The following is a 24,974-nucleotide window of genomic DNA, read 5'->3' on the forward strand; positions in this document are numbered from 1 at the left end:
CTAGTGTACGAACCCAAGGTGCAGAGACAATATCGTAATTGTCCTCCTTCTCTGCAAACAGTTTATATTTAAAGTACCCTTCCGTAGGGTAATAAAAAAATAATGTCCCAAAGTCCAAAAGTCCAAAAAAAAAAAAAATTACAAAAATAATAAACCCTAATACATTTTTTTTTAAATAAAATAAACAAACCCTAAACTAAAATTGTCTAAAAAAATTGTCTTCTTTTCTGTTCTTTTTGCTTTAATCTTTAGCTCCAAGTCTTTATGAAATCACCAAACTCCTTGGCTCAATTTTCTTTATGATCCAGAACCTGTAGACACAAGATAAATACCCAAAAACATAAAAAAGACAAAAAAAAAATAAATCTAAAACCCTAAAAACAAGTCCGCGTCGGCGGCGCCAAAAATTGATGTGATTTGTAGATAGTGGTAAAAGTGGTTCGATTCTCAGACTTGTGAAGGATATTAATTAGACTTAAATCTAAATTAAAATAGAAAACTCACTAAAAATTATAGCAAACTCAATCAAAGATGATATCAATACTAAAAGAAACACTGAGGCTAAGATTCCACTATTTTCCAAGTTCAAAGTGATTAAACCAATACTTATATTTATGCAATTTTCTTGTTTAATTTGATTCTAAAATATTGCAACAAGATTTTCAAAAGTAATAATTGTAAATACCAAGTATGAAGCATCAAAAGTCTTAAAACTAAGCATACTCCATCAAAATAGATCACAATCACTCAAATAAAAATCATATTCAATAATAGTTCAAGGCAAATAATCATATAATTATTGCAAATAAAAAGATAAAATAGAATATACCACTTTTTGTTGGAAAAATAGCTTCCTCTATCGCCTCAGCAATGGGGTTTAGCTCCTCATATTAATCATGATCTCAAAATATGTGTTTGTTGCTCAAAAGATGATTAAAAGAGTGAAAAGTAATAACACAGACTGTTTGCAACAGTGTATTGGTGTTGCAAAACAGCTGTTACAATGGAACTGTTACAGAAAAACTGTTGCTTTGTCGCTGATTTTAAGACCCTAGAATAAGACTGCCCTGAACAGCTTAATGTCTTCAGCTGTTAAACAACGACACTTTCTGCGACTGTCACCGAGGTCAATGTTCTTCGCGTTCTTCTTCTTCACAGCAGCAGCAGCAGAAACAGAGTTTGGTAAAGCTCTGATTTCTTCTTCTCTGGCTCTCCTTAGGTTCCCAAACTCTCGACACCTCTTCTATATGACCCAAGACATCTATTTATATCAAAAATACCGATTAAATCTCTCCCAAATCTTCCAAAATCTCTTTCCTTCTCTTCACGGCCAAGTTGCGACAATTTCTTGTTTTAGGATTTCTACGCGTTTCTGAGCTTTCCTTTTTATTCTAAACTCTTCCTTAGATAGATACAAATCTTTGGGAAGGTTTACAGCGTTTTAATCACTCTAAAATTCCCTAAAACAGGTCACACACGTGACTTTCCATATTTTCTTGTTGTGAGAAAAATCCGTCGTTTGAGCCCATTCTAATCGATTTAAACACCCATATCAGATTCCTAGACCCATAAGGAGACTATCCTATGAAAATCAGAGGTTTAATCGACCTCAAACTCCTCCAAATCACGATCACCAAAACTATTCTTTAACTGCACTATTTTCCCGCCAATTTTCTGGTTTTTGAATGTGGAAGATGGTTTCCCCTTATCCAGAGTAGGGGTGCGATTAGCAGATGCCTGGAAATGGGATGCCCCTTAGTAATTAGGTTTCCCCTTATCCAAAGTGAGAGTCCGAATAGCAAATGTCCTACGGGTGCTTTCCGACAACTTTTCGAGCCAATTTTTTCCAAAAATGTTTATTAGCCAAAAATACTACAAATAAATAAAACACCATAATAAGTACAAAAAGGAGCCCTAACAATATATAGAATCGAGACAAATCGGACACAAAAATGTGTCTATCAATAGGTTATTTAGCTACTCATGGATGTAGAAGCATTCATATTATACATATAAGAAAAGTGAAGAGATATCATTACGATCGATGAGAACCACTCTGAAACCCTAGTTTTTGCTCCGTTGTGATGTTCCTCCTCTCCAAACTTACAAAGTAATGTCAAAGATGTCTTCTTAATGTCTTTGGGTTCTCTTAATATAGTACCCACAAAACCTTGGGGTTGGGTTTTTCTGGTTTCCCAACCGTAAGTTCTCCTGACTTTACCTATGGTTAAGCTTCCCCACCGTAAGTCTCTCTGAGTTTGTCTGCGGTTGGGTTTCCTAACCATAAGTTCTTATGAGTTTATTTACGTTTGGGAAAACCCAACCGTAAATGTTTTAGAATCTCCTCTTTTGTATTCCTTCACCATTTAGGCCATAATTTCTTCATCCAACGTATGATTAAGTTCTTCTTTTTGTGTTGTCTTTGTATTGTTTTCTTCTACAAGATAGCGTCTTCAAATACTTCATATTTATTTATTCTCATTTACGGCAGGGTTTAGAATGCCTTCCAAACCGTAAGTCTCCCTAGATTTGCATACGACTTGCTTTCCTCTTCGTAACTCTGACCCCAACAATTCTGGAGAACCTGGATCATCTACGGTTGGGATGAGATGGTTTCCCTACCATAACTCTGACAAACTTTGTGCCCCACTTACAAATTCTACGGTTGGGTTTGTAGTATTTCCCAACCATAAGTGCTTATGGATTGTCACTCCAAAAGTATTTTCTTTAGCTGTAATTCTTCTTTCTCGTGATGGAATGAATCATTTTCTCTTCTTATCTCTTACAACCGCGATTCCGTTAACTTTGAATGATTCACCTAAAGAAACAAATAAAATGGAAAACAAGAATAATACAAGGATAATATGCAAGAAATTTAATTAAAACAAGCATGGAGTCAACACTAAAATCATGTGAATTATGCAATTATCAACCGCAACTATATAAAAAATCGGGATGTCGTCTAGATTTGAATTCCAAATTGTATTAAGCAGCTAAAGATACTAGCATACTATCAGACTTCGGACTGGAATTTGGTTGAGACCGAATCCACCCTACAAGCAATTTAGTTACAGTCGCGCTCCTTACGTCTCTTGAACCTCGTAAGACTCTACGTAATTGATTCCCTTAGCTGACGTCCTTTACAACCTAACAGTTGATTCAACCTCAGTGAAGACTTTTGATACCAATCTTCCTCTAACAGATAAGCCTATTTTATTTTCCTTTGGATCAAAGATCAAGGCTTGGAAATCTGTTTGCAATAGGCAAAGCTAGCAAACCTCACAATCCGGAACACTTACATTCACTTAGATGAGAAGCCTGGATCTTTTGCCATCTCTCAAGAACAAATCTTCAAAATATCACTTAAGATAAATTTTCATATATCTATCTTAAGGAATCATAAAGTATGATACGAAGAGAACTTTGCGATTTCTATCTATTTTGCCTGAAAGAGATTACAAAAACCTCGATAACAGAAAAGCTAGATCAAGATATACGAACTATCAAGGTAAAGATAGTCGTACCTGGATTCACGAATCCCTAAAGAAAAATCTTTTAGTTGTAAACCTAATTATGTTTCTCATCTGTAACCCAGGTTCATAGAGGACGACTCTAGCTATCAACTAGGACACAAAATGTCAGGGATTGAATTTCTCGGTTCAAAGAGTATCTCTATTTATATTTTTTTCAAGACTGGGGGTTGCTTATAAGATAGCTTAGGAATAAAGCAAATACTTTAGGTTTTGAAAATACAATAAAATAGTATACACTATGGTCCAGTTACAGAACCGTGTATAATGACTATTCGGTTTGGAAAATATGCCATATAAATAATAAACAATTTGATATTCATAAAACACTAAGAACTTAATCATGATTCACACACATAAGTGTTTAAGTGATAAATGAAGTCTTAGAAGTATTTAAGAGAGTCATAGAAATTCTAAACATATTTAAAAAAATAAGTCTTTGAGCATCTGCTAAATTTTACGATGACAGAAAGTGAAACGGTTCGTAAACCGTAAGTCTAGTTCACGAGTCAGGGTGCTATGGTTCGTGAACATGGTTCTCCAACCCTACTCGATCGAGAACACATATTTACACTGTTCGAACTGGGTTCACCAACCGTATTTGTCTTGTGAACTCAGATGGACACGGTTCGTGAACTAGGTTCGCCAACCTTAAAAATTCAGATCACCGCGGTTCGTGAACTTTTCCCAACTGAACTTGTGGTTTGTGAACTGGTTCGCCAACCTTCCCTGTATTTCTGAAATAAAATATTTATGGTTTACAAACGGGTTTGCAACCTATCCTGAGCCTGAATATCATAAGTTCATGAATTGTTCTCTTATGATGTTTGAAACATTCCCAACTAATAAAATCATGTATATGGGCGATTTTCAATTGATCCAAAAATTAACTCTCAAATAATAAATTTTTTTGAACTAATTTTGTTAAGGACCTTTGAACATCTATGTTAGAATCATATTTCGAGATTTTTAGTAAGGAAAGCTTGACTCGAAATTTATTCTTTGTAAATCTACCAGAAGTCATACGACAGTCTCAACAAATAGAATGGTAAGATAATGAGTATAATAGATTGGTTCAGTCTTCAGATACACGATACAAAAGATCTTCAAATTCCTTCGACGATCTTCAGTCTTCGTGGATCATGTCTGATACTCAACTACCACATTCTAACCTAGTATGAGACTTGATTTAATAGACTAGAAATCAATAAATAGTTAGATCATCTAACATTGACAACAAGCTTGAGATAACAAAACTTGTGGGTTCAACCGAGCATTGCTCTGACACTTTTTACATTTTTATTATTAATTTTTCTAAAACCTCTGACATCTACTTGTATCCATCTTCATAGAACCCAAGTAACTTTCTTAAGTTTTTGCTTTTACCTTTCCGAACATACCCAATAACTGAGCTTTACCCTATGTCTGGTCTGCAATCTTTTCCCAATCTTTGCAAGTTTTAATAAATGTTTATCCTCCTTTATATCATTGTTGATGGTGGATTTTTGACGAAGGTCATATTCGTAAAATCACATCGTAAATCGTGTATCTCTGATCAGTATCGGAATCATAAGAAATTTGTATCTTCACAAGAGGTGAATCACAGTTCTGTAATATCATGGTAGCAATATTAGGGTTTCTGAGGCAGAACTTTTAATATTCCATGCATTTCATTATTAAAGTTGAAAGATTCAGCACATTTTATTTGAATTTGGAATTCATTCACGGTGTCTGAATTAACCCAGAATAATATATGATGTTGATCACATCATATTTGTATGCTCCTAGACATATTGTATGCTAGTATAGAGCAATAGATTAATTAAATCTAGTAGCAGTATTCATCAGATACAATTCCTAGAAATTATACACTAATTAAACCCTAAATGTTCGCCTACTCAGGATCCATGGCTTTTCTCAGTGGAATTCTATGGAAAGTAACAGATATTTACCTTTCGGGCATTTTGGGCATCCCGAGTAAGCCCCGACCAAGAGGCACGAGTGTATTTAGTAATAATGCTCAAAGGAGCATCCATGGAAGAACTAAGAATAAAAACCTGATCAAAGAAGGAAAAGGAAGAGAGAGAAATAATAATAAGATAATAAAATAAAGGAAACCGTGTGGGTGGTTAAAACTCTTATTTTATTATTATTTTAGTGTTTCCTCTTTCAATCAAAACTTATGAAACTTTCATATTTCCCATGAACCACGTGGTTAGCAAAGCAAGTGGTCCTGCAACCATAACTTATCCTCCTATCACCATGAGAAATATTAAAATAATATTATTTTAATACATTTAATAGTGGTCCTTCTACCACTATTAAGAGTTTCAGTTAAACTCAAATTCTTCACACAAGGATGAAATAATGCTCGATGGACCATCAAAAAATACCAAAATTCTCAGGATTGGTCCGTGGAGAGCATGGCAACACGGGCATGCCCCCATGGCCGGTCATGGTCGGCACTTTGGCTTGCAAAAGCCGGTCCCACCTTTTTTGATGATTTTTGACCTAATTAATCATCCAAAGTTCATATTTGGTTAAAAACTCCTTCCTCAACTGGAAATGGTCTTTCATTCACCATCAGATGGTCCCACGACCACCAATGGCCGGCTATGCACCCTTGGTTGGCCCCTTCTTTCATGATTAGGTTCTGACACTTGTTACTCAGTTAAGCACAATTAGATAATGATTAAACAACAATTAATCATCATTTCACCAACTGCTCTATAAAGGAGTTTGGTAAATGCTCAGTCTATCATCCAAAGTACTACATGGCCGATTCAACATTAGTAGAGGAGATTCCTCTCTCATCCACTGGTTGACTCTGAGACGAGCATCCATTGATCATTCACTGATCATAGTTAGGGTTTTGAACTATATGCTCTGTCTAGCATAATTCTGAACATGTTCAAACACCAATATTTTAATATTGATTCACCGATCAATATTTTAATTAAATAAAATAATATTTGGTCAATGTTTTTAATTAATATTTATTTGGTATTGCTACCAATTATTCATGGATCTAATAGTATCTGCTCTGACTAGCAATACTTGCTCTAATTATCAATGCTCCATCTGGCAAAATCCTAATTGCTTCAGCTAGCAATGGGTCACGGCCGACAGGGTTCAGAACCGCCAATATTGATTCAACTATCAATATTTAATTGCTCAGAGCAAATTCCTCATATTGATTCAGCCATCAATATTCGAGTTACAATATTTCTCATGTTGATCCAGTTATCAATATCCAAGAATTTAACACTGATCAAGCTATCAGTATTTTATTGGTTTATCAACCAATATTTGGTCCGTCTGTCAACTATTATTTTAATATTATAATATCTCCTCGTCATTCGACTGACTCATGACACATGGATCGAGGAAGGTCTTTTATGATCATTCAACAATGATTATTTTCGCAAGTGCTCAGCGCACCAACATAATGGTTTATGATCGATCCATCAATCCCATAAAACCATCACTAAGTCTCATTCGACTATCATTACGGCTTCAGCTAACATAATGATACATCATGGTCATCAGTGACCTAATTCAACATCCATGGTCTGCAAAGCATGTGGTTATTTCAACATTCAATGCTTCATCCATCTTAACATTGAATATTGTCTGTTCAGTTCATAAGACTCATAGTCTTAGGTCAAAGATTGACCACTCACACATGAGACATCAATTCATGTCACATGGGGGGATATCACTAGGGTTTTGGTCTGGCAGCCTATGGCACGCGCGATGTGAGGTACATCCACGATGGGAGTTGTGGTAAGTCGTGTTGACAGTTAAGTAGTAAATGGAATGGTGGATGGTCGATCAACCCAGTCTTCTGCACAAAATAGAAATGGTTTTTACACGATCTCCCACTTCCCCATTCTTCCACTACCTTCGACTGTCATCACTTACACGAGATTGACGTGATGTTGTAAATAGGTTACTGAACCTATGATTTGATAACGGACAACAACTAAGACTCATCACTGTCAAGTTATCAAACACTTTTAGAGGATTACTCTCGTCTACACAGAGAATTCTCTTCACAACAGTTCAACACATCAAATCACCTACAGATCAATCTCCATTGATCTCCACACAATCTCATCTTCCCTCCCTACAGATCGACCCTTCTCCTCCTCTTGTGACCGAATTGAACCTGGAATGGCCATTGTCTTGGTTTAGGCCAGGGTCTTACAGATTAGTCTCTCGAACTCAAAGTACTCCCGTGCAGTACATTTTTTAAGGGTTCAAACGATTCATCACTTCGAGCGCCTGCTTCAACGAGCATTCTTCTCCTCCAACACTTTTTTACCAGAAAACTTGTGAGACGTTTTTACCCACAAACAATCATCTTTAATCAAACTTGCTACCAATCTTGAGATTGTCATTATTTTCTTTCCGAAACTGCTTCTGTTAACTCAAGTGTGTTTAGAAATATACTTGGTCAATTTGATATCATTCTTATTATTTGTTGATTGCTTTGTATCAGGTTTAAGTTTTAGTAGTTATGAAAAAGGTCATTAAGATTAAAATGGTAACACAAGGGAAGTGGGCTTGCTTGTTCAATGAACTTTATATCTTTACATTGACATCTTAAAGAGAAAGAATATCATTTATCAAAAAGACCTAATTATGACCTAAGATACACAATACCCGTAATCGTCTAGGGTGATTCATCACGAGCCAACAGAAATGGAAAACTACCAAACACTACTTGTAATTTTATTCCAACAATATCTTCTTCTCTTCGATCAACTTTATATTGAGCAATAATCAGTTTGGGATTTTTCCTCTACTCTCCAACTAGTTTTTAGGATTTTTTTATCGTTGATGTCTATTCCCGATCAACTTTATATTGAGCAATAATCAGTTTGGGATTTTTCCTCTACTCTCCAACTAGTTTTTAGGATTTTTTTATCGTTGATGTCTATTCCCGCTCCTTAGTGGTGGTACTTGTAGAGACAGAGGATACGTATTGCAATCATAGAGACATACCAAAAAATAGGCAAATGATCACCTTCCATTTTCTAATATAACGCTTAACCATTCGATTTTTTTAATAAGATGCAAAGCACGTGTCTCCAGTTTTCTTATAGTAAGAAGTTATTTTAGAAATTTTTAAATATCAGTGAAATGACGAGGGTACTGAGTATTCCACAATCTTTTCGATATCAACCTATGCAGACACTCCTTATATAACTATATTGAAGCAATAACGACCAAAATATTATTTCAACAAGGTGTACTTGGTAAAAAAAACTTGTGGATCAAAGGGTACTGAGTCACTTTTTAGTTCACAAAGATCAGAACTAAAAAGAAAAGCCCTTAAGTGTTCACTCTTGAAAGTAACCACTGCAAACACCTTGGTTTCACTATTGATCAATATACACAGAACGGAGTCTGTTAATCTTGGTTGATCAATAGTTCTATCAACAGATCTAGAATCACTTAAATATGTTCAAGCAAATTTTCAAAAAAACTTGAGTGGTTTTATATCAGAAGAGGATGACCATGTAATAAACAAGTTTGACCTATCGAAGATAACTATATCGTTAGTCTAATCAAATAATAATTAAAGAAACTGAAATAACAATACGATTTAGTTTCCCACCAACGGTACTACTAAAGCTTCTTAACCCCAAAAAATATTTTGAATGAAGCAACAAAATATTTTTCATATATTAAGATTATTCTTATCTCTTAGCAAATTGGCTTCTCACGTGATCAATCGAGATATATGTTCAAGGCTCCCTATTTGTAGAGTTATGACCAAGTTAAATCGTACTACACCTATCATGTGAAGGGACATGATCCCCTAACTTAATTAATTTTTTGGCCATTGATTTGATTATATATAATTGCTCAATATGAATCCCTTAACTATTAAATTTTCGGACATAGCTTGGCTCAGGTTGAGTCGAGGCTCATCTGTTATCATGTATCTTCGGAAGTATGGTTTTTCTTCCGGGGAAAAAAAGTAACACTAGATACTATGTGAATTTATGCTAGCTGAAAATATTTGAAACATATGTTTAGTTGATCTAACAAGTAAAAAAAGAAAATGAGGATTAGGTCATAAATATTATTCTTCATCGCCTTCCTCCTTAGGTCATTTTGAATCATGAATTTCATGGATAATGTCTTTGAAGACGAACAAAACAACGACGATCATGGCGTTCTAAAAATATGGGTACTAGTAATCAATTCCAAGATGAGATAGTAATTTTGGATGTGATAGAGAAGGTAATAATGTTATGATCACGCCATGTCTTTCAGTGACTTTTAATTCATATGAAGAATCATGTGATTATAATACTAAGTATGGAAGACAAAGCGGTTTTAACATGCGAATTAAATCGACAAATACAACTTGTGTAGGAGTCAATCAAGTGTCATCTGCTCATTTTGTGTACTCACGTTGAAGGAAAACCTACGGAAAAAAATTTGACGGAATAGACGAAAATTTTAGTATTTATAGTTTTGTTCAGTATGGGTGTAAGGTAGATATGCGGGTTCTTAAGGATAAAAATATGAACCAATGAAGAGTGACAAATAAGAAATGTTGTCCCAGGACAGATATTGTACCATTATGATGCATCACGCCAATGGGAGACTGTCCAACAGCGATATTGCACCATTACGGTGAAATACTCAGGTTGGTCATCGGATTAGAACTGGTTTTGCACCACCATAGTGTAAATTTTGAAACTTGTCGTCACGAAAGTAAGTGGTACTTGGTACATGTCCATCCTCTCCCGATTTATAGTTGTAGAAATATCAATAAGACACATATAAGGAAGGGGGTTTTGGTTGAAGGTGCTTTCGGCGGAGATGCATCTTTTAGCTATAAAGGCTTCGGCGGAGATGCATCCTTTAGCTATAAAAGCTTGGTTAGTGAAGCGTATTTGATGCAAAAGCATCATTATGACGTGTTGCTTACTCGAGAGAGCCTCATGATGTGTAGGAATCATCGTTGCTACGTTGTAAATGGACCGAGCTACAGAATACATATTTGTGAACTGATTTGCCCAATGATGCACACTCTTGTGCATATCTTGTGAAAGACCCTTTGGTCTATATGGACTAGGCTTTGCTTGTATTTGGTATTGCAACACGAGTTATCTTTAGTCGCTAGTCACAACGAGGATGAACTACGATCTGTGCTTGATCCGTTCGAGTCATGGAGGAGAGTATATAGACAGTCGTAATGAGTTGCAGTAGTGATTGCGATACTATGATAACTCATATCATCTGACTCGGAAATAAGATGCAAGCGATGATTTTTGCCATACTTGATGCGGCATTTGCATTCCATTCCTTGGAATCTCATAATGCTCATTCGAGACATCCGACGTAGGCATGCACCAATTGTGATGGACAAGAAAGAAAGTTAATCGATATGCAAGTTAGGAAAGCTTGCATAAGCCACTGCATGACAAGGATGATGTGGGGAAAGAGTGGCATGAGCCTAATTGGTGCACTATTTGTACGAGCAAAATCAATGCATGATCTCAGTGCCGAAGCAAAGTAAGGAAGTTGGAAATAAGCTTGTGATGGCCTATCTACAAGGCGTATCGCATCTTTATTGATTCAATCAAAGTATAGTCCATAGAGTTAAATCTAAGTGTAGTAATAGTAAGTCATGGTTTTTTAAATCTATTCATGGACTTGGCAGTAATGTAGCTCACTCTTTAGATCGCAAAGCAAGAGCTGAAGAGCCAAACTTTCATTTCACAACTAATACTCTAGATTTCATCACAAACCTGGTGACTAATGATTACTGTAACAATTCAGATTAATCAATAAAAGACTATTTAGTATAACAAAAAGATTAAAAATTCTAGGCATGCACTATGCCTGGGCAGGACTTAGAAGCCAGTGAAACGTGTTATTGCATCAGCACTAGCCTTCAAAGCTATATCCCTTTGGGCAAAGTTGCAAAGGTATGAAAACCACATCTAAATCATCATGCTTGCAAAGCATGTTTGTAAGGTAAATGGACGTGCATTTGTCTATTGATTTTGAAGCTTTATGGCCCAATTACTTCGTTCATGAGCGGCGCACAATTACTTCGTTCATGAGCGGCGCATCGAGAAATTTCGACCTGCTAGGCATAGTGTCGGAGGCGTAATCACCCGACTTACTCTAATCCACTTTTAGTATAGTCAAATTTTTTATGGGTCACTTATGTCTGGGACAGCCATCTCAGTTCATTTATATGCGGGTTCCTAATTTGGCTTTTATGGGTGAGATTTTCTCTATGTGGTTCTTATTTGTTATCGTTTCCTCTTCAAATTTCTAAAGTAGTTGAACCAAAAATTAAACATGGTTTCCACTTCAAATCTTCTAAAGTAGTTGAACCAAAAATTAAACATCATGTTCGGTACATGTCTATCCATAGTGGTAGGGTCTTACACCGCTGTGCAAGCCTAGAGATGACAACTAAACTGAAGTAGCCATAAAATGAGCCCACACTGGTGGTTCAGATGGACTTGTGGTTCTGCATAACCCGTGCACGCTAAAAGAAACGATTCAGTTTCACTGCTCCGAGAGATCTTATGGTCCCAGTATCAAAGGATTCCGGTTCCACATGTAAGGTCAATAATTGTAATGCAAATCCGACTTAGATCCATGTGTAAAACCAGGTCTTGAAGAGTATAGAAGAGTCGGATCTGCTGTTGTTTCAAGTTCAACAACAACAATCTTCATAGGGAAGAGTCTTGTCCGTCGCAACTATTGATGTCAACAAACACCTCTTGTTTTTTTTGGCAGTAACTGTTGATACCGTTTGTTGTCCTGTGCAGCCTCACTTAAGGGAGCTGCAGCACCTTAAGAGAAACGCAAACTAACTCATGAATCCAGCAGGTTTTACACGGTGGCGCCTATTAGGTTGCATCATGTGGTTAAGGGACTCTATCGGCTTTCGCCCAGGCATTTTAAGATTACAGCCCCTTTATTGTGCTTGGGCATTCGATTCTCTTCAGGTGAGCATATAGCTTTAGCATTCAGCATCCCATACACTTGAGAGTGGTGACTGGTGAGGTGTGGGGGAAATACATCTGTAAGGGTGCAGATGAAATAATACAGCAGCAGCATATAGGACTGATTTTAGATGAATGCTTCAGCAACACAGACAAACTCACAGGTCACACTATTATCAGATGTTTCAGTAGTATAGGTTGATCGGTTTTCAACAAAGTTTCAGCAGCATATAGGACAGGACATGATCACCAAAGTTATGTCGTTTAAAACCTGCATCTGATTATTTATTTTTTGGACAGCAACCTATATCTGAAGTTGGTAAGCGAAGTAAATGTCTTCATCTATTCCTAATAGAAACAGAAAAATTAGAGCCCTTCCATGACAACAAAAAACATATATACCTGAAACATACTTTGATCTCATCTTTAATTCTATGTACACTATCCTACATATTTTTTAAACAAACAATTCAATAAAATATCGTTAAGAACGAAAATGCAATACTCACAACTATTAGAGTGCTCCTCTATTTTTATGTAGTACTACTTTTTCTCTATTTATTATAACTCTCCTTTAATCAATTGATTTTGGGGTAAAATTTATGTTAAGTAGTGCCAAACCCACTTATCATCGGCCCTCGGTAATGATATCTGAAGCAGTGAGAGACACCGAAGATGAGAGTGAATCTCGAAGCTGCTCAAAAGTTGGATGTCCTCCGTAAGATGATCTAAGTAGATAGTTAGACCACATTGCAGTTGATTTCATCTTATCAAGCAAACAAACCTCCGTTCCTTCTTCATCCAATTCATATGCAACATGTTCTCCTTCCAAAAGCTTCAAAACTTGCCTCATTGTGGGTCGAACTGACAGATCAGGGTATGCACACAACAACGCCAAGTGAAGAATCCGCTCGACCTCATCACCGTCGAAACCACCTTTTGCCTTTAACCGAGCATCTAATGCAGACAACAGTTCACCTTTCTCCATCAAACCCCAAATCCAATCAACCAAAGGAACTTTCCCATCCTCAATCGGTCTTCGTCCACAAACAACCTCTAGAATTAGAATACCAAACCCAAAAACATCTGTTTGGGCAGAAGCCCGCCCAGTTCGAATCACTTCAGGTGCCATATATCCTACTGTGCCAATAACCCTAGTTGTGCTGGCTGCCTGATGTCCGTGCCCATGCATTCGAGCTAACCCAAAGTCACCTAAGTTTCCATTCATTTCCTTGTCAAGCAATACATTACTAGCCTTTATATCTCTATGTAGAACTCTTGATTCCCATCCCTCATGCAAGTATAGAATTCCAGCTGCAACATCTTTTAAGACTCTCATTCTCTCTTCCCAACTCAACAAAAGACTGTCTTCACATTCAAATACTCTTTTGTCTAAACTCCCATTTTCCATATAATCATAAACTAAAATCAAACTCCCTTTGTCTCTTTTACACCAACCTCTTAATGCAACTAAGTTTCTGTGCTGTAACCGGCCCAAGCTCGAAACTTCAGCTAAAAATTCCGTGATCCCTTGATCATTTTCATGTGAAATTCGCTTCACAGCAACCTGAATCCCACCTATCATGACCCCTTTATAAACCTTTCCATTCCCTCCAATCCCAATCACAAATTCATCACTAAAACAATTTGTTGCAGACTCAATATCTTGATAATTAATTCTATGTGGCCAATACTCTAACTCCCAATCTTCCATTGCCTCTCTCTTCTTCTTCAACAACAGTCTCCTCTTAGCTAAGAACACGTAAACTCCGGCACCCAAACCAATGACAATCATACTTGACACTGTAATCCCAACAATAAACCTTGCTGATCTAAAAACAGAACTCTTAGGTTCAACAAAAGAAGGCAAATTTGTGTTGATCAATAATTCACTTATGGAAGAATTAGAATTACTAAAACTCCATGCTAAAATTCTATGATTTTGAAATAATCTCCCTGTTGCAGCAGTAAAACCCACAAACATTTCATCAAGCAAAACATCTGTAAGATCATAATCCATACTAATCAAATTCTTCAAAGGTCTTTTCTTTCCGGCAACACCCATTGAAACATTAAGTTGAGGATTCAAATAATCAACCCAAACTTGATAATTCACAGCATTATTCAATTTCAACTCATCAAAATCTTTACCATTTTCATTCCAAATTCCAGCTGGGTGAGAATAGGTTGAGGTAAGAGAATTCACATCAACACCCACATGATTATTATTAATATCATTAAATTCTTGATTTTGAAAAACGTCAAACTCAATACCAAACACATGGTTCTTTTGATTACCATTATTAGTTAGATTAAACAGACCAAGATGGTTAGAAGATGTTGCACCTGCTATACTTGCTGAAGGAGTGAATATAAAAACAAGACCATGACCTCCTCCTGCTTCATTTTTGAGTGGAGCCATTGAAAAAATAAAAGAAGTATAGAAAGGAAGAAGCTTTTTTGATGATGTATTTGTTTTTGTTTTGATTTTTGATTTGTATAAAGCTCTACCCATACTGTAAGTTGAAGAACCAGTTAGAGAGAGTATATTTGGTGATTCTATAGTTGTGTTAGCAAAGAGTATGAGATCAGAAGAATTGAATCCATTGAATACAAAATCTGTTGCATTTGTTGGTGGTAATATTAAGAATCTGGGTAGTAAGAGGATCAGATAGAGAAAATAAATCGCCATTCTTCAACTGAAACAGTAACAGAGAAAGAGAGGATTGGTTTTATACGGAACATATATTTGGTCGTGGATATTTTTCCAACAGTAAAGTAAATCTTAGTGCCAACAGGCAACAGCCAAGTCGGTTGCACCGCCAGCCTTTTGGTTATTCTATTTTTTTTTTTCTTGAGTTCACATATATATATATATATATATACTAATTTGGTATATATATATGTGAAAGATTATTCTATTTTTCGTCATCCCACTTTTGAAAGATTAATAAGCGCTGGAAACTAAAGCAACGAAAAATCTCCGCTACCCTTATATGACAAGCATAGTTGAATCCGCCAAACCTACGACTCTGCGAGGATAGAATTATAGTACAGAACAAGTAAAATAAAAGTTAAACTTACTGATTTACTCATCGAATTACATGCGCAGTCTATTTTTCAAACTTTCAGACACATTTAAGGGTTTTGGATAAGAAGAGGAATACAGCCCACGAAGTTTGGTGAAGGGGACAGTCCCCATGGCTCATAAAGTCGTGATAGAGAAATGAAGTGAAAGATGAAAATTGAGATAGACGGAGTTGGTCATGTTTGACTAGCAAATGTATGTGCATATAAAAGTAGAAACAAAGAGTTTGTATGTACTTTGACTTACCAGCGTCAATAAAGAGAAGTACTTTGATTAAAGAGTTTAATTAAGTCTAGGAAAAGTGGTTTAAGTGTCTACTTAGGAGTAAAGTGGATTGAAATTAGTTCTTAATAGAAAAAACTTACGTAATTTTAATTCGCCCAAGGGTGATTCCAGTTGAAGGAACCTAGCAAATGCGTACATCTAGAAGGCATACATCGGACCATGAAGTAGATGTTGGATCCTCGTGGCAGATTTAATATTTGAAGTTTGTTGTTAGATTTTTTTTCATAGTCATACTACGCACTTAATCGTGGTACATGATGACAGTAAGGCTCGGTCTTATGGAGCTTCCAAGCTCTTTCCAGCTGAAAAAACCATGGCCTAAACCCCCTCTTCCCTGGTCAGTGAGAATCCCAACGGGCATCAGACAATGGTTAGCCGTTTTTAAAAAGGTAAAAACGAATAATGATTACCCGTTGTATTTTTAAGACCCTTGTTAACTTAGCGGGGACAAGAGAGTTTTTAACATAAAAATCGAACAACTTATATGAATCCGATAATCATTATCCGTTTTTGGTGAAATTTAGTGAGAACAACGGAGAATTAATTGGTGGACCCAACAAATTCAAAACCGGACAACTATTATCCGTTCTTCTTTTAAAACCGGGAACAACCACAAGGACTGAGCTCTTCTCAGACTGATGTATAAAGGCATTAGGAAAGGAGCTGGGAAGCTCCATAAGACCCGATCTAAACCAGTTATGCCGGAGACATGGGTTTTCTAGGAGTACCATACAAGCCACGGTTTTCTTGTTGCCCTTGTTGTTTTCACATCTATTGGGGAAGAAAATATTGTACTGAAATTTTTGCATTTATTCCGTCTGGGAGAAAATATATGACTTTCTTTTAAAAAAAATTTCTTTCAAATCTCAAGAGAGAGAAACCTACCAATTCCAAGAAAGCAAGCAAAAATATCAGCTAAGTGAGTTTACCCAAACGGTTGGTTCTAGTGTGAAACGCGCTACTCATCCTGCCCAAAAAGTATCCTGAACTGCGGATGTTACTTGCCACCATTTCCTGACAAGAAAATTGTTATGTACTAGATTCCCTTTTTAGATGAAAATGATACCTTACATGGTCAATATTAGCAACCGCCTCCTACGTCCGTGCAAAAATTCCATTAGAGTTCTTTCTTGCACCTGTTGGGAGAAACTGAAGGAAGAGTCTGAATATAGACAGGTGATACTTGATAAAGAACATTATCTAGTGTATAAACAGTCTCCGAAAGTAAATAAAGAAGGCCATAGATAGATGTTTCAGATGTTACACTAACATGAAACATCTAATTACAGTCTGACATTTGCGCTTTGTACCCTAATTTCTATTACACCCTATTAGCCCTCTACGTGGAACTTCGTGGAGATGTAAACAGTGGCTGATTTTTTTACCTTACAAAAAAATGACACTGTTGCAATACATAAAACATTTTGATGAATATTTGCGTTAAAATGGGTGTTGAAAAGGAATGGCTGAAACCTGCGGGAGCACCATTCATTACGCGCCTCCACCACTGAATGCAAGTACTTGATGGCGAGCTGGTCTTTGGTGGTTGCCTTCAGCGCCACCTTGATGAACTCTCCTGACTTTCTCTTTATCTATACGTGCTCGTCGAACAACTTCTTGGATCTGTCTGTCATGATCCTTGAGCATCTGGTCTGTGTTCCCAGATGGAACTAGTAGTGGGCCAGAGTAGTGGATTTTGCGTCCCTTGGGTCCGTAACCCTGCTGAAAAACAAAAAACAGTTTATTGTGTATATGCATCTTTGAGTGACAAATTCCTAATAAAAGAATAATGAGGATCCAAAGCTGATAAAGGAACTGAACAATTCACATTGAAAAATAAATAAAACAAACTCTTAGGACAAAAAATGTGGAATGTAATCGAGAAATTATACCACAGCAACGAAAGCTGATAATAGAGGAAACAAGAATCAGTTGCCATAAGATATAACATATTATCACATGCTCGGGCAGTACATATAAATGGAAGTCACGGTACTATATCAAACACATCAGGGATCATATCAAGTTAAAAACTCCTTCCAAAATAATATCGATCTACAAGAAAACTACATGTACCCAGCACATAATTCGACAAACGCATAGAAATGTAACGCCATACTAACTTCTCAATTTGGAAGGAAAAAACAGGAATGATTTCATTACCAGGAAACGTGAGTTCTATGATCAACCTCTAAAATTAGGTAATGTTGTCGGTATCCAGAGGAATACAAACAACACCCATCATACTCATGAAAATCACAGCATATTCCAACTAACACCCTAGCAGAGCCAAAAAATCCAGTTAGGACTTGACTTTAATATCTATATACTTTGAACTGAAGTAAACTGCATCATTTTTATGGTTTGAATTACGAACGATTTACATAATCAGAATACTGGCAACTCATTTCTCCAACCAAACACTTATTTTTCATCTTTTAAGCACACTCAAAACCCGACGTCCAAGTCTAAGGTGCGCAACTGCAGGAAACGTACATGCTGATCTGAAGAGACGGACCATAAAGCTAATGGATAATGGCTAAATAAAGACAAGCCAGATATTTGAAATGCGTCAATTTTTCAACCTTTGCGAAGTTAATTTATGAGCAGGAGAACTCTCTCTTGTGACCTAGATTAAGCTAGTATCTGGTTTAGGAAATTCTTATAAGAATTTTTTTTGTAGCACTTACCATAACTTGGTCCCTGTTGCTTGACCTAGCAGCTTCCTGTTGATGGGAACCTGACACACCCTGCCCATGATGACCGTAATAATCCTGTCCTCTGGTAGAGCCAGAGACATCATTGAATGACCCCGGCAACCTGGCAAGTTTTTTTGCCTCGGGTTGTGTAGAAGAAGATTTTTCTCTGCGGTCATCAGACAATAAGTTCCTTGCCGCTACTAAACTGGACAAGGTTGACAAGTCTGCCCCTGTTGACATTTTTGGAGCATCATCCAGGTTCTTCCCAGCCTTTGACCATGCTGTTCGGTGAACCAACGGTCCTGAATGTGAAGCTCTCCTATGATAATTTGCCTGGGGATCTTTACTTGCCTCTTCGGCCTGTGATTGCCTAGGTGGGTCAATAGGAAACCCAGAAGCAACTTCTTCCTGCTGGGTGTTGAACATCTCACTGCGGCTCCTAGAGTTGGACTGGCTTTGTCGTTTCTGAAAGAATAACCAAATAATCAGTTGAAATGTGCAACAAAGTTTGTCAACTAATGTAAAAAAACAAACTTTTTAACTGAAGAAAAAAAAGAAGGAAGCAAAAATGCTGGTCTCAGTGATTGTATTGAAAATCAACAACATAAACTCAACGAATAAAGATTTGGCGGGGATACTAACTGAATTCCTAACAAACAAACAAAAAAATCTAACAGATCCTCCAGAACTTTCCTTGCTGCCCAGTTGAATATGAACAAAGAATAAAGAGAACCGATATACTTCAGTCTTCTTATAACAAATCTTGAAACCAAGGAAAAGATTTATTTCTCTCTACGCTGCTAATAGACTATTAGCTTACAGTCAGCATACATCTTTTGACTTTCTTGTGTAAAGTCATCACTCCTCTAACCCTTTTTGCTTGCTTGAAGCGTACGTGAACTCTTTCCAACCATATGATTTCAGTCACACCCACACAACAGATGCTGTGAGGGAATACATAGAAAAAAAAACTCTGATTTCTGTTCCTTCTGAGGGGGGTCATCTGGAGGTAACTTCTTTGCCACCATTGACAATGACAGGCTTGAAAACCCGTAATTCTGGAGCTAAGCTACCATAAGTTCACTACTATATCTTTGGTACATGAACCAAATAGCTGCTACACCACATCATTTCATCCATGTTGGAGTGGCGAGAGGCGATCTTACTCATTAGAAGACAAGCCCAATTACCATACCAACACACAAAGTTTAAGTTCATTCTCAACACATAAAACCATCTAATAAAACAAAAGGCCAGAGGAAGATAGAGTTAGCTCATAGAACATCAGTACAGTACCTGCATGGACATGATTAGTTCGGCATTGGCACTAGGTGCAGGGATGGCCCTAGATTCCCTTGGTACTTTTCTTTCAAGGTCGGCCCTTTGTCCCTTGGTTCCAGCTGTCCCTAGCCTGTCAGTATCAATCATTCAATCAGTAGGGTAACTACACAGGTTCAGGAAATAAGCACATGCATTAAGATTTAAATAATGAAATTCAAGTTAAACTTAATTATTTGTTGTTGACTTTTTCCTGCTGTTGTTGGGAAACTACATGGTTATATAACTTTGAGTGCAATGAACTTATAATTGCCACATGAAGAATATCATCTAAAAACCATATCAGGTAAGCTTTATTGCCACATGTCAGGGTGTGACACAGCTATATGCCTATAATAAGAATAAAGAATGGTCAATGTCTATGAGCATCTTTATTAGTGCGTCTAAAAATTATACATGGAGGTCTTAGTTAGACCTTCATTTCTGAAGGTTTCCATACGAATCACAAATAAGACCTTTTAACATAAAAATTGTCTCTAATGGTTGAGGCCTTATAGTAGATTTTAAAACAAAGATAATGATTAAATCATTTAAAATGGCGATGTGGAGGTCTAAGCAAAAGTTTAGATAAGACTTATTCTTCGACATTTTCTCGTCCATGTCATCACTCCTACTTTTTGGAATCCTACAGTTGGAGATGAAATTGTAAAGCAAGGGTCTAAAGATCCTAGTTGGCAAACAAAAATTGGAGATGCTCTAGATGTTCTTACTCTCTAAGCATGGCATTCTGCTTCCTTTTTTCCCTGAAAACTAGTCGCGACGTTTAACTCCCTGAGCATGGCATTCTGCTTTCTTTTTATCCCAAAAACTAACAATTTAGAATACTTTTGTAGATAAGTGTGACAGCTAAATTTTGAATGCCTGACTTCATTAGACAAAATGAATATCTGTATATTTTGGTCCCTACAGTGCGGATGTGTACAAAATTAGATCTGAAGCATGCACACCTTCTAGCTTCTTCATCTCTTACTTTTGCATCGAACTCTTTACATGGAGGATACTTGGGCAAGCTTGAAGGATCACAAGCAAGTGGTTTTGTTGTAAAGAACTGAAACATCAAAAGTACCAAAAGTAAATCAACATGATGAAGCAAGAAAAAAGTGGTTCCTTCCCTAAGGTACAAATAGCAGAGGCAAACAAGTTGCATGAGAAGAACAGGAAACACGACTGCCAAATAAGAGACTAACTCTTTCTGTTATCTGAAACTGTATTAAATTTCAAGCTGCACATTACTGGTTTTCAATGAATCAGATTCATACCTCGCCCTTTAGAGCATAAGCTGCAGTTCCACGATTTGCAGGATCTACTGAAAGGAGTGTTTCAATGAGACTTAATGCGGCAGCAGGGAAGTCTTTGAATGTTTCCCCAACACATCTCCTATAAGGCAGTTGGGGCTTAAAAATGGTTGCATGCGGCAATTTTGACTTTCGCCAATAGTCCTCAGACGGTGAACCACAAAGCTTGAAAATCTTATGCAACTGCTCCACCTAGAAGGGTGAAGATACAAACAAATATAACATCAGTTAATAATGAACATTTTTTCAGTAACATCTGGGCATTGCTCCATCCAACAACAAAGAGAAACTTAAAAGCAATAAAAACTATGAAACTAGAACTGCTTCACACAATATTGATGCATAAAGTACCTCAGTTCTCCCAGGCATGATTGGTTTACCCGCATATAATTCTGCCAGTATACACCCAGCACTCCACAAATCTACAGCTATCCCATAGTGAGTGGCTCCAAGTAAAAGCTCAGGCGGTCTATACCAGAGGGTTACAACACGGCTTGTCAAGGCTTGGTTTTGCTTAGGATCAAAAAAACTCGCCAACCCAAAATCTGCAATCTTTAAGACGCCACTGTTATCAATTAGAAGATTTGAACCCTTTATATCACGATGTAGAACGCCACGACTATGGCAATGTTCAAGTCCTCGAAGTAATTGCTGCATATAACATTTAACCTGCCAGGAAACTTAAAACCTTAATCCATGCTCCGCGTGAGAGGCAAATTTGGCACTTCAAGATAAATGGCTAAAGTAGTGATATGCCACACGCATAACCTCGGACTTATATGACATTGGACATAATAAACAGTACAATCGCTTCAGATTGACTACCTGTGACTCCGTAAACTTGAGACCTGGAAAAGAAGCAAGCCCAGCAAGATCGTGTTCCATGTACTCAAAAACAAGGTACAAGCTGCTAGACATTCGTGATGTTACGAGGCCTTCAAGTTTTATAATATTTGGGTGATCAAGTTTACGCAGAATGTTAATTTCCCTTGCCATGAATCGAACACTTTCTGGCTCCAGGTTGTCAAATCGTACTTTCTTTAGAGCAACAATTTTTCCAGTTTCAAGATCACGGGCCCTATACACATTACTATATGTTCCTTGCCCAATCTGCAAAACTGAGACTCCATCAGCGCAAAACAATAACGTTTCATCAAACATCAACCTAACGGTCGAGATATTGCCTCTTTAGAGAAACAATAACGTTTCATCAAACACCATTTTAACCAATAAAAGAACCAGCAAGTACCAAATCAGCCTTCGTCTTAGTACTGCTGGGCATTTCTTAGTCACAAGTACAACCAAAACAGTACAACAAGAATGCAGGGAAAGGAATGTAATAATAAAACAAGCAACACTTTTCTTCGCACAAACAGCTAAAAAATCACATATTTCATACATAAGGAGGTGCAGTATCGACACTCTTCCTGCCTGCTGATTCACAAATATTGCCTCTTTTCACATTAACCACTTCACCAGTTTGTTGCCACCAAAGGAAAGAAAAAGAGAATCCCCAAATAAACAGGTACGAGTATAGCCAGAGTAAGAGCTCAGCAAAGCAGATTGAAGCTAATTATAGAGTCGCAGTAAACTCCCAAATTTGTCATAAAAAGTCTAATCTATCACTGATCCTACATGTGGGTTCTGCAATTTCTACAATTAAACTCTAATTTATTACTCATAGGAAGTTATCAGCTCTTAACCCCCCAAAAAAGAAAAATTCAGGATTCTCTCTAACCTGTTTCCCCACTCAAGCAATTGATCAAAATACCCAAAGAGACGAAATCAATCTCCTTACCTTATATCGAAATTTGAAAACAGATTAAATTTCAAACAGTAACTCTAAATTGCAAGAATCATAAACAAATAAAAGAAAGCAGAAAAACGTACTTTATCCATCTTTTCAAAAGAATCAGCACGACGTGGTATCCAGCCTTTAATAGCTTCACCAGCAACAGCAGCTAACCATGGAGGCCAACCCGCAGCTACATGTTCACTTTCAATGCCTTTAGGACTAATAGCAGCCTTTGGATGTTGTTGTTGGTGATGTATAGAAACAACCTCAGTTTTCTCTTTTTTCCTTTCAACAAAATTCTCTGTAGACAAACGATTTGTATGTACTTTTTGTTTATTATCAATCACAACAACTCTTCCTCCGTTTCCATTTCCATTTCCATCTCCTCTGCTATTAGGAGGCCTTTCTTTCTCTTTGAAAACTACTTCTTCCCCTCTCCTTGTCGATACACGTCTTGGTACTGCAACTCCTCCTCTTAAATCAGATGATGTTTTATAATTATTATTATTACTGCTTGATATTCTCTCTTTTGCTGGAGGACTTTCTTTACTATCTTCTATTGCTGATGGTTTACCACATACACAACCCATTTCGAAACAAGAAACAATTCTTCAAACCCAGATTTCTTCTTTTTGGAAAATCATCTTTTTCCAAACCCTAAAAAGAGATAATCAAGAAGTAGAGCATGACAAGAATCAAAAAATGAAAAAGAAAACAAAAAGTGGAATTTGGACAGGAAATCCTAAAGACATGGATCTAACTATAGGGCATAATAATAATAATAATAATAATAATAATAATAATAATAATAATAATAATTTAAGAAGAAGAAGAACAAGGAAGGAGAAAAGAAATGTTTGTCTGAATTCTTCTCTTCTTCTTCTCTCCCTTCTTTAAAGAAAAACGGTGTTATTTTATTTATTTATTAGAAAATAAAAACAAACAAAAACAAAGGGGTTTAAAGCCGGCATTTGCAAAGACGCAGCCATTATTAACACAACAGTAAGAGTAAGTAGTAGTAGTAGTCAAGAACTGAACAGCAGCAGAAGAAGGGAAAATTAAGAGACCGGCTTTAAATGCTTTGCTTTTTCTATTAAGACATTCTTTCTCTCTCTCTGCTTCTACTTTAAAGCATTTACTATTTCTTCTCTCTCTTTAGATTTCCCTTTTTGTTAGATGAAAGGAATTTATGTTTACTTCTTAAGGACTGACCGTTAGATTATTCTGATTAGTTACTGCTTGAATTATACAGGTTATTTGAGACGGGTCCTGGAACACACTACCTATTGAATGTAAGGGTGCACACGGTACGGTTCGGCTCGGTTCTTACCGAGGCCGAGTACCTATACCTCCCTAGGATCGGGACGAAGATTTTGGACCGGTACCGTGTACCTCGGTTCCGGTACCAGACGGTACCTTTTCAGCACAAAAATGACTGCCTTTTCTTTTACCTGTTTTTTACCTGTTTTTTTTATAGAACAAATTTTCATTCAAAGCAACAACTAATAAGTAGCAATATTACTAACAAACCAAACAAACAATGTCTTGAAAATATGGAAAAAAAGTAGCAGTAGCCACAGACACAGACACACACTAAGTCTTGAAAATGAGAAAATCTGAAAAAAGAACAACTACTCAACTAGCAGTGCAGCTAGTGCTTATGTAATCTTGAATCTTGATCTTCTAATCCATGTCAGCAGCACTTGTGGTGTCATCACTGTTGATAGGACCAAGTAACGCTGCAAAAACAAATAATAGCAGTTAGTAACTATTAGACTATATCTATTACTGCCAAACACAAGTAATAATGTAATATGTTACCTTCTTCAACTTCAACATCATCATCTGGTATGTAATCAGATAGAAGATCAAGTTGTATTGGCTTCCTTAGCCAGCTTTGTGTGCAAAGCAATGCTCAACTGTCCTTGTAGATAAAGAGCTTCTACAA

The 24,974-nt window shown here is 36.8% G+C and overlaps 2 protein-coding genes across 3 annotated transcripts; both read right to left on the reverse strand.

Annotated features, from left to right (window-relative positions):
- Nucleotides 1-12,906: 12,906 nt before the first annotated feature.
- Nucleotides 12,907-15,348, reverse strand: LOC113287624 (L-type lectin-domain containing receptor kinase VII.1-like). Its single transcript, XM_026536414.1, has one exon. It carries the CDS (start codon nucleotides 15,216-15,218, stop codon nucleotides 13,155-13,157), a length of 2,064 nt encoding a protein of 687 aa, XP_026392199.1. The 5' UTR covers nucleotides 15,219-15,348; the 3' UTR covers nucleotides 12,907-13,154.
- Nucleotides 15,349-17,049: 1,701 nt separating this feature from the next.
- Nucleotides 17,050-24,126, reverse strand: LOC113287623 (probable serine/threonine-protein kinase At1g54610). Of its 2 annotated transcripts, none has more exons than XM_026536413.1 (8): nucleotides 23,122-24,126; nucleotides 22,057-22,341; nucleotides 21,583-21,900; nucleotides 21,196-21,423; nucleotides 20,884-20,984; nucleotides 19,895-20,009; nucleotides 18,590-19,063; nucleotides 17,050-17,618 (listed from the first exon to the last, which is right to left on the reverse strand). In XM_026536413.1, the coding sequence occupies exons 1-8, from the start codon at nucleotides 23,614-23,616 to the stop codon at nucleotides 17,391-17,393; spliced, it is 2,244 nt and encodes a 747-aa protein (XP_026392198.1). In that variant the 5' UTR covers nucleotides 23,617-24,126; the 3' UTR covers nucleotides 17,050-17,390. The 2 variants fall into 2 exon arrangements, with proteins under 2 accessions (XP_026392198.1, XP_026392197.1); XM_026536412.1 differs by having other exon boundaries at nucleotides 17,063-17,621; nucleotides 23,122-24,123.
- Between the last annotated feature and the right edge of the window lie 848 nt (nucleotides 24,127-24,974).

Source organism: Papaver somniferum, chromosome 6, assembly GCF_003573695.1.
Source record: "Papaver somniferum cultivar HN1 chromosome 6, ASM357369v1, whole genome shotgun sequence".
Classification (NCBI taxonomy): domain Eukaryota; kingdom Viridiplantae; phylum Streptophyta; class Magnoliopsida; order Ranunculales; family Papaveraceae; genus Papaver; species Papaver somniferum.